Here is an 18,823-nt window from a genome sequence, read left to right on the forward strand (position 1 = left end):
CCGAGGCTGATGGCCGCCCCAAAGCCCGCAGCCCCACGGGCTGTGGGGCCACGCGAGCGGCTGCCAAAGAGCTTTCCAACGAGGCACGGCTTTCCCTCCTGGCTCTTTGGGCGTGGGAGCTGTTGCCAGAGCCGCGGCCCTACCGGAAAATGCTTCGCAGGCTGGCGCGGCAGCACCACGTGGGCGCCGGTGGCGCCGAGGCTGACGGCCGCCGCAAAGCCCGCAGCACCACGGGCTGTGGGGCCACGCGAGCGGCTGCCAAAGAGCTTTCCAACGAGGCACAGCTTTCCCTGCTGGCTCTTCGGCCGTGGGAGCTGTCGCCAGAGCAGCGGCCCTACCGGAAAATGCTTCGCAGGCTGGCACGGCGGCGCCACGTGGGCGCCGGTGGCGCTGAGGCTGACGGCTGCCGCAAAGCCCGCAGCCCCACGGGCTGTGAGGCCAGGCGAGCAGCTGCCAAAGATCTTTCCACCGAGGCACGGCTTTCCCTCCTGCCTCTTTGGGCGTGGGAGCTGTCGCCAGAGCCGCGGCCCTACCCGAAAATGCTTCGCAGGCTGGCGCGGCAGCGCCACGTGGGCGCCGGTGGCGCCGAGGCTGACGGCCGCCGCAAAGCCCGCAGCTCCACAGGCTGTGGGGCCACGCGAGCGGCTGCCAAAGAGCTTTCCAATGAGGCACGGCTTTCCCTCCTGGCTCTTCGGGCGTGGGAGCTGTCGCCAGAGCCACGGCCCTACCACAAAATCCTTTGCAGGCTGGCGTGGCGATGCCACGTGGGCGCCGGTGGCGCCGAGGCTGACGGCCGCCGCAAAGCCCGCAGCCCCACGGGCTGTGGGGCCACGCGAGTGGCTGTCAAAGAGCTTTCCAATGAGGCACGGCTTTCCCTCCTGGCTCTTCGGGCGTGGGAGCTGTCGCCAGAGCCACGGCGCTACCGCAAAATGCTTCGCAGGCTGGGGCGGCAGCACCACGTGGGCACCGGTGGCGCTGAGGCTGACGGCCGCCGCAAAGCCCGCAGCCCCACGGGCTGTGGGGCCACGCGAGCGGCTGCCAAAGAGCTTTCCAACGAGGCACGGCTTTCCCTCCTGGCTCTTCGGGCATGGGAGCTGTCGCCACAGCCGTGGCCCTACCCCAAAATGCTTCTCAGGCTGGCGCAGCGGCGCCACGTGGGCGCCGGTGGCGCCGAGGCTGACGGCCGCCGCAAAGCCCGCAGCCCCACGGGCTGTGGGGCCACGCGAGCGGCTGCCAAGGAGCTTTCCAACGAGGCACGGCTTTCCCTCCTGGCTCTTCGGGCGTGGCAGCTGTCGCCAGAGCCGCGGCCCTACCGGAAAATGCTTCGCAGGCTGGCGCGGCGGCGCCACGTGGGCGCCGGTGGCGCCGAGGCTGATGGCCGCCGCAAAGCCCGCAGCCCCACGGGCTGTGGAGCCACGCGAGCGGCTGCCAAAGAGCTTTCCAACAAGGCACGGCTTTCCCTCCTGGCTCTTTGGGCGTGGGAGCAATCTCCCTATCTCCCGATATATGGAAATTTTGGAGCATTTTCCTGCTGCCTTCAGCCTCAAAACCACCCTTTCCCTTGGCGCCGCGCCAGCCTCCAAAATTTCCATATATCCGGACATCGAGAGATTGCTCCCACACCCAAACGCGAGGAGGGAAAACTGTGCCTTGTTCTAAAGCTCTATGGAACCCACTTCGTTTGACTCCTTAGCCAGCGCTGGCCTGCAGCCGTGCCCAGGCACCCCCTCCCCAGCTAGAGACCCTCAGCACAGCAGGCCCATCCCCACCTGCAGCCCTCTTAAGCCCTTGGCCCAGACCATGGTCACCTCACGGGTCCCACCTGGGCGTCCTCAGCCCCAGCTGGAGCCCATTGGGAAGAGGGGCCATTGCCAAAGCCCCACAGCACATCACCCCCTCCCCTGAGCCTCTCGCAGACAGAAAAGAGAAACAGGGACCCCGACAGAAGCACACGTTGAAAGAAAACTTCGAAAAACAACAGGGCACAAGAAACATAAGCAAAAAAATAACAGGGAGATGTAGAAAAAAAACATGAAAAAAGTGACAGGGTGCAGGACAGAGAGGGAAGAATGGGGAATCACAGACAGGGAAATGGTTAGTAGGAGACGGAGACCCAAAATTTCGAAAGGCGCAGGATGCAAGAATCATACCCAAGACTTGAAAGACAGGTACGCAGGACTGCACAGAAAGAGAGGAAGACGATGATGAAAAACGACGGGGTACAAGAAACATGGGAAAGAAATTAAAATTTATTTTGGGGAGACAGATAGAGGGAAAGGCAGCAAGAAGAACTGAAAACTGACGGGGATCAAGAAACATCAGAATCAGAAAGAAAGAGATGGAAAGCAAGAAATTAAGTCTCGAAAGAGACCGGGTACAAGAAACCCAGTCAAGCGTGAAAAGACGAGGCCAGGGAGCGCAGCAGAAGTCATCTGTGGTGGGTTGACCTCGGCTGGCCCCTGGGGACCCACCCAGCCGCTCCGTCGCTGCCCTTCCTCGACGAGACACGGGGAGAAATTAATTTTCTGCGCCGACAGCGGGGCCTCCACGGGTTGCAGGGGACTCTCTGCTCCGCTCCCGGCCGGCGTTGCCGACCGCGGCCTTGTTTGACCAGCGGCAGGTCCCTCTCTCAGCTGGCTGTGCCCAGCGTGGGGGGAGCTCCTGGTGTCTTCTCACACAACCCACCCCCGCAAAGACCTCATCACGTAAACCCGAGACAACGGCCGTCTGCTGCGGGGCAGAGAAGCCGGGGCGGCAGGGGACGGGCAAAGGGAGCCACAGGGGAAAGAAGACAGCCATGGGCTACAGCCCAGACAGGAGAACGCGAGAGGGGGAGAACCACGGAGACAAAAGTTGGCTGTGGGACAGATCTTTCCATACGATAACATCGTTTCTCTAATATAGCAGACGCAGGTACAGCTCTGCTCATCCCAAAAAAAACCCTTAATTAAAGAGCTGCCCACGCCACCTGCTGATGGCTACTCGATGGGAATTGACTCCACCACCTTGGCCTCGACGGCCTCGTTAGAACGTATTAACCGCGAACTCTTTTGCTGTTCCTCCTCCCCCTGACTCTACGCGACCGGGCAGAGCAGCTCCGAGCCCCAACACGCGCAAGCACAGACCCAACGCCACACACCACACGGCGAACAACGCCCCTCGGCGAGGAGAGAAGACTCTCGGCGAGGAGGACGACACCCCAACGTAAGCGACCGTCAGGCAAGAAGACCTGCGGGACCACGACGGCGACGTGAGAAAGGCTCGAGGGAAGCCCCAGGAAATGAGCACAACGCCACGGCCCGGGACAACGAGCGACTCTCAAACGGAGAAGACGAACGCGCAGGACGCCCGGCTCCCAGACCCAAGAACTCAAGGACGCAGGGAAGAAGTCGCAGTCACTGAAAATGGATGGCTAGAGAAGAGAGCTGCTCCCACAGCCAGGAGCAAGGCTGCAAACCAGGACCGTCCAGAAACTTCCGAGACGCCGGACCCAGCCACGCTTTAAGCTTACGACGCAAGAAAAGCAGCCCCCGACTGGGGCGATGCCGATGAGGACGGGCCTTCGAGGCTCTAGGGATGGTGCCTCAAGCACAGACCGCGCTCCTCAAACGTAGGGAGAACATCGAGACCCACGGAAGGTCTAAGCCACAGAAAACACGCCGCGCACACCGCACAACGGACACAGGCCGGAACCGCCCTGCCCGGCTCGCGCTAGCGTCGTGCTGACGACCATCCCGCTCCCGTTGCCTACCCAAAGGGGACGGCGTCCAGCCCTCTGCCCGTCTCCAAAACGCCTCCCTGCGACTCCCAAACTTCTCCCCTCCTCCCAAGCCCTCCCCGGCTCCGGCCGCTCAACTTGGCTTCCGGAGGGCCGGAGGCCTTAAATCCCTTGTCGTCAAAAAAAAAAACCCAGCGCCTCGACCCTCCGGGACATTCCCTTGGTCACCGGGTTCCTCTTCGTCGTCCGCCATTGAGGAAAAGAAAACGGCGCCAGCGAGAAGTTGCGGAGAGGCCAGCGCCGACCTCTCCCGCGGCTTCCCCTTCCTCCGAAGCACGACAGGACGCTGCTCGCCGCGGCCGTCCTCGCCGGAGACACCGGGACACAAAACGACCGTCGCCCGCGCGAGAAGTCACCGGCCCCAAGCGCCTCCTTGCCGCTGCCTCGGCTTAGCCCCTCTCCACGCGCGTCCTGCGCCCGAAGGGGAAAAAAAAAAAAGCCAACCAAAAGGCGTGGGCTGAGATACCGCCCGAAAACCTCAGCCTGCCCGCGGCCATTCCCGTCTCCTGCTCCTTTACCCCGGCCTCGCGCCCGCCTGCCCCCCATGGTTTCGGGCTGCCGCTTTGAGGCTCACAGACGCCCCGGAAAACAGACCCAAAGGACACTTGAACCTTCACCCACCGTACAACGTGGGAGAAAGAATCGCTGCTGCAGGCCACCAGCCATCGCTCGCCTTGCCCGAGTCGCGTCCGGTGCCAAGATCCCGCTTTACTCGCCACTTCGCGCCTCCAAAATTAAAAAAAAAACCACAAAAACAAGAACACCCCACCGCCAAGCCGTCACACGGTGTCGCGTAGCCACCGGTGGCACCGTCCCTCCCAGCACCACGCACCCACCCGCCTCCTCACGGGGCCCCGCTTGCCGCGTCCGTCACCCTTTGGTGGCCAGAGCAGATGGGACCCTGCCGACACCCAAACCCAGGGGCAAAACCGACGCGGCGGAGGCCGGTGAACCCGCCGACCCCTCTCCCGGCCGACCCCCGGCGCCGAAACTGGAGAAAAACCCCTTCCCTCCTCCGCAGCCGTCGGGGAAGGGCCCCCCGCTCCCTCATGGCGGCGCCCGTCGGTCAACCAACGGGAAAGGCGCCGCGCGTGCGCAGTGCGGCTGTACGGCACAGGGGGGCGCCATGAGCCGTACGGCTGTACGGAAAAGAGGCCACTCATGCGCAGTACGGCAGTAAGGCACTGGGGGGCGCCATGAGCCGTACGGCTGCACGGAAAAGAGGCCGCGCGTGCGCAGTACGGCTGTACGGCACTGGGAGCCGCCATGAGCCGTACGGCTGTACGGAAAAGACGCCGCGCATGCGCAGTAGGGCTGTACGGAAAAGAGTCCGCGCATGCGCAGTGCGGCTGTACGGCACAGGGGGCGCCATGATCCGTACGGCTGTACGGAAAAGAGGCTGCGCATGCGCAGTACGGCTGTACGAAAAAAGAGGCCGCGCATGCGCAGTACGGCTGTACGTAAATGGCGCCGCGCATGCGCAGTACGGCTGTACGGCAGAGGTAGGCGCCATGAGCCGTACGGCTGTACGGAAAAGAGTTCGCGCATGCGCAGTACGGCTGTACGAAAAAGAGGCCGCGCATGCGCAGTGCGGCTGTACGGCACAAGGGGGGCGCCATGAGCCGTACGGCTGTACGGAAAAGAGTCCGCGCATGCGCAGTACGGCTGTACGGCACAGGGGGGCGCCATGAGCCGTACGGCTGCACAGAAAAGAGGCCGCGCATGCGCAGTACGGCTGTACGGCAGAGGTAGGCGCCATGAGCCGTACGGCTGTACGGAAAAGAGTCCGCGCATGCGCAGTACGGCTGTACGGGAAAGAGGACGCGCATGCGCAGTACAGCTGTACGGCACAAGGGGGGCGCCATGAGCCGTAGGGAAAAGGCGCCGCGCATGCGCAGTACGGCTGTACGGCACTGGGGGGCGCCATGAGCCGTACGACTGTACGGAAAAGAGTCCGCGCATGCGCAGTACGGCTGTACGGCACAGGGGGGCGCCATGAGCCGTACGGAGAAGACGTCGCGCATGCGCAGTGCGGCTGTACGGCACAGGGGGGCGCCATGAGCCGTACGGAAAAGAGGACGCACATGCGCAGTACGGCTGTCCGGTAAATTCCCCTCACTTTCCCCCCAATTTGCCTACTTTTCCCCTCAACTCGCCCGCTCTACCCCACGAAATGGCGCCCAGCCCCTTAAGATGGCGGCGCACACACCCCCCCCCCCCCCCTCCCCGCACGCGCCCGACGCACTGCGCACGCGCCTGACGCACCGCCCCGCTCCCCCGGAGGGGCGGGGCCGGGGAGCGGCGCGGAGGGGTTCGCGTAACGCGCCCCTGTCCGGAGGCGGAGGGATCCGCGCCGGCGCGCTGAGTCCCTTTAAAGAGGCGGAGGGCGCCGCGCCTGCGCAGTGCGGCCCGCGGCCGCCGCCGCCGCTTTATTCGGTTTTCTCGGGGCGGGGGATTAAAAGTCGGTTCTGGCGCCGGGAACGCGGTCTCCGTGCGCGCTCGGACGTGGCTCCGGCGGGGGTCGAAGGTTGCAGCTTGAGGCCGGGGGGGGGAGGGTGGGGGTCGATCCCTGAGGGGGGTCGGGGGGTCCTGGGGAGTCTCGAGGGGTCCCAGAGGCTCCTGGGGGGGGTCTCGGGGGGGTATTGGGGGTCCTGGGGGGTATCAGGGGGCTATTGGGGATCTCAGGGGGTCCCAGAGGCGTCTGGGGGGGGTATTGGGGGGTCCTGGGGGGCATCAGGGGGCTATTGGGGATCTTGGGGGGTCTCAGGGGAGATTTTGCGGGGCCCTGGGGTGCCCTAGGGGGGGTTGGGGGCTCTAGGGGGATCCTGGGGGGAGATTGGGGGGGTCCCAAGTGATTGGGGTGGGGGGTGGCTGAGGGAGCATTAGGGGGTGCCAGGAGGTTTGGGGGTATTTTTTGGGGAGGGGGGGGGGTCTCGGGGGTTTGGGCGTCCCGGGATGGTTTTGGGGCATCCCAGGGGGTTTTGGGGGGGGTCCCTGGGGGGCTTCAGAGGGGCGTTGGATGGATTTTGGGGGGGGGGGTCCCAGGGCGTTTTGGGGAGTTCTGGGGGGTTTTTGGAGGTTCCGGAGTGGCTTGGGGGGGGGGGGTAGAGGGGGGTCGATTTTGGAAGGTCCCGGGGTGGTTTTGGGGGATCCCAAGGGGATTTTCGGAGGGTCCTGGGTGGGGTTGGGGGGGGGAGGGGCATTGTGAGGGTTTTGGGGGTCCCTGGGGTGATTTGGGAGGGGGTCTTGGGGAATTCTGGAAGGTTCTGGGGTGGTGTTGAGCCGTTCCGGGGTTTTTGGGGATCCCTGTGGTGATTTTTGGGGGCTCCCGGGGGGGTTTTGGGGCATCCCAAGGGGATTTGGGGGGGTCCTGGATGGATCTTGGGGGGGGTGGTGGTTCTGGGGACTCTCGTCTGCATTCTGGGGGGTTCCTGGGGGATTTGGAGGGTCCTGGGGGATTTGGGGGGGGGGTCCCAGGGTGGTTTTGGGGCATCCCAAGAGATTTGGGGGGTCCTGGGTGGGGTTGGGGGGGATTCAGGGAGGCCTTGGGTAGATTTGGGGGGGTCCTGGGTGGATTTTTGGGGGTCCTGGGGTGGTTTTGGGGCATCCCAGGGTTTTTGGGGGCGGGAGGGGGGGGAGTTGGGGATGGATTTGGGGGGGGGTTCCAAGGGGGTTTGGGGGGGACTTGGGGGGGGGGGACGGGACCCTGGAGTGGTTTTGGCGCTTCCCGGGTGCGTTTTTTTGGGGGGTTCCCGTGGCCTTCCAAATCCAAAGCGGGGCGGGGTCTATGGGGCGGGGGCGCCCCCCCCAGGCTGCCCCGAGAGAGGGTGCGGCTGCGGCCCCGCTCGCCCTCCCCGGAGGCGGAGCTGGAGACGGAGGCGGTGCGGAAGCGGGAGAGGCGCGTCATGGCCGCCGCCGCCACTGCCGGGAGGGCGTGGCGTCAGGGGACACGTCCCCTGCCCCGCAAGCCCCGCCCCTTGGAGCCCCCCCCGCCCCCCGCAGCGCCCCCCCCCCCAGGGGGGTTAGTGCAGGGGGAAATGCCCTCAGGCCCCGCCCCCGGGGTGTAGGCCACGCCCCCTCCCCGAAGCCACGCCCCCTCCCCGAAGCCCCGCCCCACGCCAACGCAAGGAAACAGGCCCCGCCCCCTCCAAGCGGCTCCAGTAGGGTTAATGGAAGGGAGGAGGCCACGCCCCCTTGCCGCAAGCCATGCCCCCAAGCCCCCAGTGGGGTTAGTGCGGAGCTGCAGGACACGCCCCCTTTATTAGGCCACGCCCCCCCACGGGGTTAGTGCAGGGGAGGCGTCCCCGAGGCCATGCCCCCTCCCCGAGGCCACGCCCCTCGTGCACCCCGTGACATCACACGTGACCTCACAAAGGGGCGGTGCCGTCACACGTTGGAGGGGGGGAGGGGGAGGGGGGAGGTGACGTGAGGCGGGGGGGGAGGGTGTGGCCTCACGCGTGACATCACCGCTGACATCATCGCTGACGTCTCTCCCTACCTGGCCCCACGCTGCGCTTGCGGTCCAGGACGTGGGGGACTGGGGGGCGGGGTAATTAACCCCCCAGAGCAATTAATTACCCCCCCCGGGTCACTGATTACCCCCACACCCCCCCCCCCCCCCGCAGCCATTCATTACCCCCCCAGGGCCATTAATTAACCTGCAGGGGGGCTAATAATGCACCCCACCCCCTCGGGCAGATTTATACCCCAGGAAAAGCAGTTAATTACCCCCCCCGGAGCACTAATTAACCCAGGGGTCATTAATTGCTGTCCCCGGGGGTCTTCATTACCCCCCAGGGCAATTAATTGCCCCCCCCCTTGGGTGCTAATTTCTCCCCGGGGGGGGGGGGGGATTAATTACCCCCGCGGGGGGGGGGTTAATGAGCTCTCATGAATATTAATGAGCACTAATTGTACTCACTGTAGCCCATGCCCTGCACGAAGTACTTGAAGGCCTCTGTCAGCTTGGCCGGCTGGGGGGGGCGGGGGGGGGGTCAAGACCACGCCCCTTTAGGCCACGCCCCCTTTAAGCCACACCCCAACCCCCCCATAGGTGGCCCCTCCCCTTTAAGCCCCGCTCCCTCCCCTTAGGCTACGCCCCCTCCCCCTCAAACCACACCCACACCCCCCTTATATGGGGGACGCCCTGAGGCCACGCCCCCTCCCCCCTTAGCCACGCCCCCCCAACCAACCCCTTCTATGGCTTTGGTGCCCCCTTACGCCACGCCCCCTCCCTTCCAAGCCCTGCCCCTACAGCCCCCCATAGAAGGCCGGTGCCAGGCCACGCCCCCCCTTAGGCCATGCCCCCTCAGTCTCCCAGACCACGCCCCCTCCCCCTTAAGCCACGCCCCCCCGTTGGCGCTGGTGACCTTTGACCCCTCACCTGGCTGAGCTGGGGCTGCCCCCCTCCGTCCGCCATCTGTGGGGTGTCAAAGGTCACGGTGTAGGGGGTCAAAGGTCACGGGGTCGGGGGGTCAAAGGTCACCTTGAGGAAGGAGGTCTGGGTGGGGTCCAGCTTGGCGTTGCACTCCACCTGGGGGGGGGGGGGGGGACGGGCCGTGGCGGGGGTCACGTGACTCCACGAGGGTCACGGGACGGGCCATGTGACCCCGGCACGTGACCTCACGGGGGGGCGGGGTCAGGTGACGTCACTCACCACGGCCTCCTCGTGGGGGGAGCCGTCGCCCACCACCAGCAACATGGGGCAGCTTTGGGGGGGGGTGGAGGGGAGAGGGGGTCAAAGGTCACTGTGGGGGGTCGGAGGCCATCCCGGAGGCACGGGGTCAAAGGTCAGAGGGGCGAGGGGGGGTCGCTCACCGCAGGCTGCCGGCCCCGCTGCGCGCCAGGCCCAGGTCACAGCGGCTGCGCGGCCCCGGCAGGAGCAGGAGCAGGAGCAGGGAGCCACCACCGCCACGGTGAGTGCCCCCAGTACACACCAGTACACACCGGTGCCCCCCCGGTGCCCTCCCAGTATAGCCCAGTGCCCTCCCAGTGCCTCCCAGTACAGCCCAGTCCCTCCTAGTGCCCCCCAGTACAGCCCAGTCCCTCCCAGTGCCCCACAGCCCCCTCCCAGTGCCTCCCAGTATAGCCCAGTGCCCCACAGCCCCCTCCCAGTGCCTCCCAGTATATCCCAGTGCCCTCCCAGTGCCCCACAGCCCCCCCCCAGTGCCTCCCAGTATAACCCAGTGCCCTCCCAGTGCCCCACAGCCCCCTCCCAGTGCCCCCCAGTACAGCCCAGTGCCTCCCAGTGCCCCACAGCCCCCCACCTGTTGTACATGCCCCACAGCAGGGGGGCGTTGGGGGTCGCCCCCAGCCGGGCCCGGCTGCTCTGCACGGCCGGGGGGGCGGCCGACAGCTCCTCCTGTGGGGCAGACCCACAAGTGAGCCGCAACTGACCCCCCGCCGCTCCCCGGACCCACAACCGACCCGTAACCCACCCCGAGACCCATAACTGACCCACCCCAGGGCCACGGCTGACTCACCACCGACCCACAAGTGACCCCCCAGGACCCATAACTGATGCCCCCAGCCCCACAAGTTCCTCCCCCCGGCCCCACAAGTGCCCCCGGCCCCACCTGGGTGAAGAGATGGGCCAGGATCATGTCGGTGGTGGAGGACGTCAGGCCCGAGAGCTGTGGGGCAGCAAGTGGGGCGCCATGGGACCCACAGCGACCCATAAGGAGCCACGGGACCCATGGAACCTACAGGGACCCATGGGACCCACAGAGACCCATAGCGACCCATAAGACCCATAGAGACCCACAGTGACCCATAGAGACCCACGGGACCCATTGGGACCCATGGGACCCACAGAGACCCGTGGGACCCACAGGGACCCGGCGGGACCCATAGGTGCCCCATAGTCCCATGGACACCCGTAAGTGACCCACAGAACATCTAGAGGTGCCCCATAGCGCCGTGGAGACCCATAAGTGACTCGCGGCTGCTCCGTAGCCCCATGGAGACCCATAAGTGACCCATAGGTGCCCCATGGAGACCCATAGAAGACCTAAAGGTGCCCCATATGCCCACGGAGACCCACTAGAGCGCCCCACAGCCGCCCCATGGCCGCCCCACGACCGCCCCACCTTGTGCGCGGCCCAGTCCATCCAGCCCTTGGCCTGGGGGTTGATGTTGACCAGCACCAGCCCCTCCACCGCCTCGGGGTGCAGCAGCTGTGGGGCAGGGCCGGGGGTCACCTCCTGCCCCACGGCGGTCCTCTCTGCCACATAGACACCTCCCCGGACCCATAGATTCCCCGCCGGCCCCACAGTGACCCCCAAGAACCCAACGCAGGAGCTCCTCAAACCTCCTCCGGACCCACAGCGATCCCACCCAAGGGCCCTCCTGCCCCACAGCGACCCCCCTGCCCCATAGCGACCTCCCCAGCCCCATAGATTCCCCCCCCAGAGCCCTCCAGACCCACAGCGACCCCCCCAGACCCCCAAATTCCCCCCCTGGAGACCCTTCAGGACCCCTCCAGAACCCCCCCAGATCCCTCCAGCCCCACAGCGACCCCCAAGTTCTCCCCCAAGGAACCCCCCCAAACCCCCTCCAGACCCACAATGACACTCCCCTCCCCCCCGACCCACATGTGTCCCCCCAGATGCCCCGCAACCCCCCCGCCAGACCCACAGATCCCCCCCAGGTGACCCATAGCCCCCCTGAGACCCACAGAACCCCACAGAACCCCCCCCAGATGCCCCATACACCCCCCCCAGAGACCCTCAGGACCCCCCCTCCAAGGACCCACAGATCTCCCCCCCCCAAGATGCCCCATAACCACCCCCGAGCCCCTCCATGTGCCCCCCCCCCCCCCAGCCCCACTCACCCCAAATTTCGCCAGGACGAAGGCGCCGGCCCCCACCCCCATCCCGATGATGCTGGCGATGCTGGGGGCGGGGGGTGGAGTGTCACGAGGTCAAGGTCATCCTGATCCCCCCCCCCCGCTATGGGGCAGCCCCCCACTCACTTGAGGTACTGGAGGATGCAGGGGATCATCTCGGCCAGTTGCTCCAGCGAGGGGTACTGGTACCTGGGGGGCAGGGGGGGGTCAACGGGTCAACGGGGGGGTGACAGGGGGTCAACGGGGTCAACTCGGGGGTTGGTGGGGTCAATGGGGCCAGCTTGGGGGTCAATGGGATCATGGGAGGTCAACTGTGGGTCAACGGGGCCAACTTGGGGGTCAATGGGATCATGGGAGGTCAACTGTGGGTCAACGGGGCCAACTTGGGGGTCAATGGGATCATGGGAGGTCAACTGTGGGTCAGCGGGGCCAACTTGGGGGTCAGCGGGGCCAAGTTGGGGGTCACTGGGGTCAACCGGGAGGTCGGTGGGGCCAACTTGGGGGTCAATGAAGACAACTGGGGGGCCAATAGGGTCAACTCGGGGGCCGGTGGGGTCAATGGGATCATGGGACGTCAACTGTGGGTCAATGGGGCCAACTTGGGGGTCAGCGGGGCCAACTTGGGGGTCAATGAAGCCAACTGGGGGGCCAACAGGGTCAACTCGGGGGTCGGTGGGGTCAATGGGATCATGGGAGGTCAACTGTGGGTCAACGGGGCCAACTTGGGGGTCAGCGGGGCCAACTTGGGGGTCAATGAAGCCAACTGGGGGGCCAACAGGGTCAACTCAGGGGTCGGTGGGGTCAACGGGGCCAACTTGGGGGTCAATGGGATCATGGGAGGTCAACTGTGGGTCAGCGGGGCCAACTTGGGGGTCACTGGGGTTAACCGGGAGGTCGGTGGGGCCAACTTGGGGGTCAGTGAAGCCAACTGGGGGGCCAACAGGGTCAACTCGGGGGTCGGTGGGGTCAATGGGGCCAACTTGGGGGTCAATGGGATCATGGGAGGTCAACTGTGGGTCAGTGGGGCCAACTTGGGGGTCAATGGGATCATGGGAGGTCAACTGTGGGTCAGCGGGGCCAACTTGGGGGTCAGCGGGGCCAACGGGGAGGGGCAATGGAGACTCAAGGTGGTCAATCAAGGGTTCAAGCGGGATCAAGCGGGGCGGGATCAGCGGGGCTGGGGGAGGGGGGGGTTGGGGGGCGGGCGATGGGGGTCGCGGGGCGCCGTGGGTTGCACCCTGGGGGGTAGGGGGGGGCGCCCTCCTCCATGCCGGGGGGGTCGACGTGGACCACCAGGAAGTTCTTGACGATCTCCCCCATCTCCTCGTGGGCGAAGAGCGGGGTGAAGCACGACTCGTCTGGGGACAGCCCCACCCCACGGCTATGGGGCTGGACCCACGGCCGTGGGGCAGGGGGCACCCATGGGGCCAGGGAAGGGATGGAAGGGCCCCAGGTGCCCGGGGAGGGGGGACCCAGGGGACTGGGGAGGGGACCCAGGTGGCCGGGGGGACCCCCACCTATGGGGCTGGACCCGGATCTATGGGGCAGAGGGGACCCAGGTGTCCAGGGGCACACACATCTATGGGGCTGGGACCCCCACCTGTGGGTCTGTCCCCCCATCTCTGGGTCTGGGTCCCCCATCAATGGGTCTTGTACCCCCTGGTGTGGGTCTAGAACCCCTATCTCCAGGTCTGGGACCCCCAGGTGTGGGTCTGGAACACCCGTCTCTGGGTCTGGGCCCCCCATGTGTGGGTCCGTCCCTCCACCTCTGGGTCTGGGCCCCCCGTGTGTGAGCCTGGTCCCCCATCTATGGGTCTGGGCCCCCCATGTGTGGCTCTGGGACCCACCTCTATGGGTCTAGAACCCCCAGGTGTGGCCCTGGTCCCCCATCTCTGGGTCTGGGCCCCCCATGTGTGGGTCTGTCCCCCCATCTCTGGGCCTGGTCCCCCATCTATGGGTTTGGGACCCCCAGGTGTGGGTCTAGAACCCCCATCTCCAGGTCTGGGACCCCCATCTGTGGGTCTGGAACCCCCATCTCTGGGTCTGGGCCCCCCATGTGTGGGCCTGGTCCCCCATCTAGAAGAGCTTGCTCTCCCTGTCTTTGAGTACTGTTTTCACTGTCCCGGTTACCTCTTTGCTAACATTCTCTTCAGAGCTGCAGTGAAACCAGGAACCACGTGGAGAAAGCACCCACACTGAAAGTGCCTGGAGGGAACATTGGGGCTTCTTCTCAGTGTCTCTGACATAGGGTTTCACTGTCCCGGGGAAGTCTCTGCTAACACCGTGCAGAGCGCTGTGCCCAATATACAGAAACGTCTTGCGGTATCTCCTACAGGGAAAGTGCCAGGAGGGAATTGCGGAGCTTGTTCTCAGTGTCTCTGAGAATTGCTCTGATTATCTGTGTGACCTCTTTGCTAAGACTCTCCAGAGAGCCGTCCTCAAAACAAACACACATCTTGACATATCTCCCACATTGATCGCAGTGTCTCCAGAAACGGCATTCAAGGAGCCAGGAGGTTTTCTCCCTACACTGTCCATTGAGTTGTCCTCAAAACCAATATACATCCTGCTATATCTCCCACATGGAAAGTGCCAGGAGGGAGAAGTGGGGATTATGTTTAGACTTTCTCAGAACTGCTTCAAATCAACTAGATATCTTTGTGCTGTAAATCTCCCAACAGCCAAACGCAAAAGCAGCAAACATCTCGCTGTATGTCCCACATCCAAAGTGCCAAGAGAGTAATGTAGAGCTTGCTCTCCCTGTCTTTGAGTACTGTTTTCACTGTCCCGGTTACCTCTTTGCTAACATTCTCTTCAGAGCTGCAGTGAAACCAGGAACCACATGGAGAAGGTGTGGAATAAATACTAAATTGGCTAAAAAATACAAAAGTACAGCATTGTTCACACATTAAGGAAAAGTATAAAATCAAGAGGCTTCTGAGGTAGAAAATAGCCGCAGCTGGCATGAAGGACACAACATCTGTGGTTCCCTGATAAGCTACATGAGGTACGGGACGGGATGCAATTATTCCGTGGCTTTACCTTATGATGTATAGCGGATACAGGAATGGGATGATACCATGAAACAGATAAGCTGCCAATTAGCTGCCCGCTAGATGCTCACAGCCAACATTTTGTCAAATTTTGATGAAATGCTGTCCTTTCTGCGAACTTTGCTCATTATAATGTCATTATTATAATACCAAAACACACCTCCATCCCGAAGGCTACCCGCCTCCAAGGTGCGACCACTCCTTCTTGAGTCTGCGCCCTGAATTTCTCGTAAACTATACCTTTAATTGTGAAGCGAGAGAAATTTACACCAATCATGATAAAAGTATGTATGACTAAAGTCACTCAAACTCCACCTTGAAGATAACAAATAGTATAAAAATAGCCCAAGAGAGGGGGGATACTCAGGGAAGACACCATCATAAAGAATTACATCACTGACTTCTGGGATCAGTCGACGGGCTGAGCCTCTCTTCCCCCCCCATAGGGACGCCTTTGGGTAAGACTTAGATTATATCGAGTGCTTCCTCGGGAAACTTAGAAATTTCTCTAGAGACTCTCTTTTTCTACATTTAAAGCCAGGCTGTATCGTTTATAACTTTGTCGCGCGTTTTGTATATGTAACAATACTTTCATTTGCACGTGCTTTGCAGACAGTGTATTTATCACCGGCAATCCTAAGAACCTATATATCTGTTGTTTAAAAAAACTGCACTTTTTTTTAAGTAGCTAGTCGTTTTGGTTTCTCACTGAACGTGACCAAAGACTCGAGAGTGGCCGTGCTAGTTCATGAGCATGACTAGACTGAAGGTGCAGTCCACTATTAGTGTATCCAAATCGTAATAGTTTAATACATATTAAACGCGATGGGACTGATAGTGCTGAATTGGGCATCACTCAGAATTTAAACCTAGCCGCACCTAGCCTCCCACCTCGGTGAGGAGTGTTAGAACGCAAGGGGGTTTATATTCTGCTAAAACCGCTTTGCCCTTTTTCACGCAACAGAAGGCACCCACACTGAAAATGACAGGAAGGAACATTGGGGCTTCTTCTCAGTGTCTCTGATGTCGGGTTTTACTGTCCCGGGAAAGTCTCTGCTAACACCCTGCAGAGCGCTGTGCCCAATATACAGAAACGTCTTGCGGTATCTCCTACAGGGAAAGTGCCAGGAGGAATTGTGGAGCTTGTTCTCAGTGTCTCTGAGAATTGCTCTGATTATCCGTGTGACCTCTTTGCTAAGACTCTCCAGAGAGACGTCCTCAAAACCAACACACATCTTGACATATCTCCCACATTGATCGCAGTGTCTCCAGGAACGGCATTCAAGGAGCCAGGACCTTTTCTCCCTACACTGTCCATTGAGTTGTCCTCAAAACCAATATACATCCTGCTATATCTCCCACATGGAAAGTGCCAGGAGGGAGAAGTGGGGATTATGTTTAGACTTTCTCAGAACTGCTTCAAATCAACTAGATATCTTTGTGCTGTAAATCTCCCAACAGCCAAACGCAAAAGCAGCAAACATCTCGCTGTATGTCCCACATCCAAAGTGCCAAGAGAGAGCTTGCTCTCCCTGTCTTTGAGTACTGTTTTCACTGTCCCGGTTACCTCTTTGCTAACATTCTCTTCAGAGCTGCAGTGAAACCAGGAACCACGTGGAGAAGGCACCCACACTGAAAATGCCTGGAGGGAACGTTGGGGCTTCTTCTCAGTGTCTCTGACATAGGGTTTCACTGTCCCGGGAAAGTCTCTGCTAACACCCTGCAGAGCGCTGTGCCCAATATACAGAAACGTCTTGCGGTATCTCCTACAGGGAAAGTGCCAGGAGGGAATTGTCGATCTTGGTCTCAGTGTCTCTGAGAATTGCTCTGATTATCCGTGTGACCTCTTTGCTCAGACTCTCCAGAGAGACGTCCTCAAAACCAACACACATCTTGACATATCTCCCACATTGATCGCAGTGTCTCCAGGAACGGCATTCAAGGAGCCAGGAACTTTTCTCCCTACACTGTCCATTGAGTTGTCCTCAAAACCAATATACATCCTGCTATATCTCCCACATGGAAAGTGCCAGGAGGGAAAAGTGGGGATTATGTTTAGACTTTCTCGGAACTGCTTCAAATCAACTAGATATCTTTGTGCTGTAAATCTCCCAACAGCCAAACGCAAAAGCAGCAAACATCTCGCTGTATGTCCCACATCCAAAGTGCCAAGAGAGAGCTTGCTCTCCCTGTCTTTGAGTACTGTTTTCACTGTCCCGGTTACCTCTTTGCTAACATTCTCTTCAGAGCTGCAGTGAAACCAGGAACCACGTGGAGAAGGCACCCACACTGAAAGTGCCTGGAAGGAACGTTGGGGCTTCTTCTCAGTGTCTCTGACATAGGGTTTCACTGTCCCGGGAAAGTCTCTGCTAACACCGTGCAGAGCGCTGTGCCCAATATACAGAAACGTCTTGCGGTATCTCCTACAGGGAAAGTGCCAGGAGGGAATTGTCGAGCTTGTTCTCAGTGTCTCTGAGAATTGCTCTGATTATCCGTGTGACCTCTTTGCTAAGACTCTCCAGAGAGCCGTCCTCAAAACCAACACACATCTTGACATATCTCCCACATTGATCGCAGTGTCTCCAGGAACGGCATTCAAGGAGCCAGGAATTTTTCTGCCCACACTCTCCGGGGAGAGTTCCTTAAAACCAATATACATCCTGCTATATCTCCCACATGGAAAGTGCCAGGAGGGAGAAGTGGGGATTATGTTTAGACTTTCTCGGAACTGCTTCAAATCAACTAGATATCTTTGTGCTGTAAATCTCCCAACAGCCAAATGCAAAAGCAGCGAACATCTCGCTGTATGTCCCACATTGAAAGTGCCAAGAGAGTAATGTAGAGCTTGCTCTCCCTGTCTTTGAGTACTGTTTTCACTGTCCCGGTTACCTCTTTGCTAACATTCTCTTCAGAGCTGCAGTGAAACCAGGAACCATGTGGAGAAGGCACCCACACTGAAGATGCCTGGAAGGAACGTTGGGGCTTCTTCTCACTGTCTCTGACATAGGGTTTCACTGTCCCGGGAAAGTCTCTGCTAACACCCTGCAGAGCGCTGTGCCCAATATACAGAAACATCTTGCGGTATCTCCTACAGGGAAAGTGCCAGGAGGAATTGTGGAGCTTGTTCTCAGTGTCTCTGAGAATTGCTCTGATTATCCGTGTGACCTCTTTGCTAAGACTCTCCAGAGAGCCGTCCTCAAAACCAACACACATCTTGACATATCTCCCACATTGATCGCAGTGTCTCCAGGAACGGCATTCAAGGAGCCAGGACCTTTTCTCCCTACACTGTCCATTGAGTTGTCCTCAAAACCAATATACATCCTGCTATATCTCCCACATGGAAAGTGCCAGGAGGGAGAAGTGGGGATTATGTTTAGACTTTCTCGGAACTGCTTCAAATCAACTAGATATCTTTGTGCTGTAAATCTCCCAACAGCCAAACGCAAAAGCAGCAAACATCTCGCTGTATGTCCCACATCCAAAGTGCCAAGAGAGAGCTTGCTCTCCCTGTCTTTGAGTACTGTTTTCACTGTCCCGGTTACCTCTTTGCTAACATTCTCTTCAGAGCTGCAGTGAAACCAGGAACCACGTGGAGAAGGCACCCACACTGAAAATGCCTGGAGGGAACGTTGGGGCTTCTTCTCAGTGTCTCTGACATAGGGTTTCACTGTCCCGGGAAAGTCTCTGCTAACACCCTGCAGAGCGCTGTGCCCAATATACAGAAACGTCTTGCGGTATCTCCTACAGGGAAAGTGCCAGGAGGGAATTGTCGATCTTGGTCTCAGTGTCTCTGAGAATTGCTCTGATTATCCGTGTGACCTCTTTGCTAAGACTCTCCAGAGAGACGTCCTCAAAACCAACACACATGTTGACATATCTCCCACATTGATCGCAGTGTCTCCAGGAACGGCATTCAAGGAGCCAGGAACTTTTCTCCCTACACTGTCCATTGAGTTGTCCTCAAAACCAATATACATCCTGCTATATCTCCCACATGGAAAGTGCCAGGAGGGAGAAGTGGGGATTATGCTTAGACTTTCTCGGAACTGCTTCAAATCAACTAGATATCTTTGTGCTGTAAATCTCCCAACAGCCAAACGCAAAAGCAGCAAACATCTCGCTGTATGTCCCACATCCAAAGTG

At 60.7% G+C, this 18,823-nt stretch overlaps 1 protein-coding gene across 1 annotated transcript; it reads right to left on the reverse strand.

Annotated features, from left to right (window-relative positions):
• Positions 1 to 1,663: 1,663 nt before the first annotated feature.
• On the reverse strand, positions 1,664 to 13,047 carry LOC141736778 (protein NDRG2-like). Its single transcript, XM_074571347.1, has 14 exons — positions 13,044 to 13,047; positions 12,862 to 12,982; positions 11,751 to 11,813; positions 11,610 to 11,670; positions 10,867 to 10,953; positions 10,354 to 10,410; positions 10,045 to 10,139; positions 9,435 to 9,486; positions 9,264 to 9,311; positions 9,162 to 9,197; positions 8,700 to 8,751; positions 8,277 to 8,315; positions 7,538 to 7,699; positions 1,664 to 1,704 (listed from the first exon to the last, which is right to left on the reverse strand). The coding sequence occupies exons 1-14, from the start codon at positions 13,045 to 13,047 to the stop codon at positions 1,664 to 1,666; spliced, it is 918 nt and encodes a 305-aa protein (XP_074427448.1).
• Positions 13,048 to 18,823: the final 5,776 nt, after the last annotated feature.

This window comes from Larus michahellis, unplaced genomic scaffold (genome assembly GCF_964199755.1).
Source record: "Larus michahellis unplaced genomic scaffold, bLarMic1.1 SCAFFOLD_52, whole genome shotgun sequence".
Classification (NCBI taxonomy): Eukaryota; Metazoa; Chordata; class Aves; order Charadriiformes; family Laridae; genus Larus; species Larus michahellis.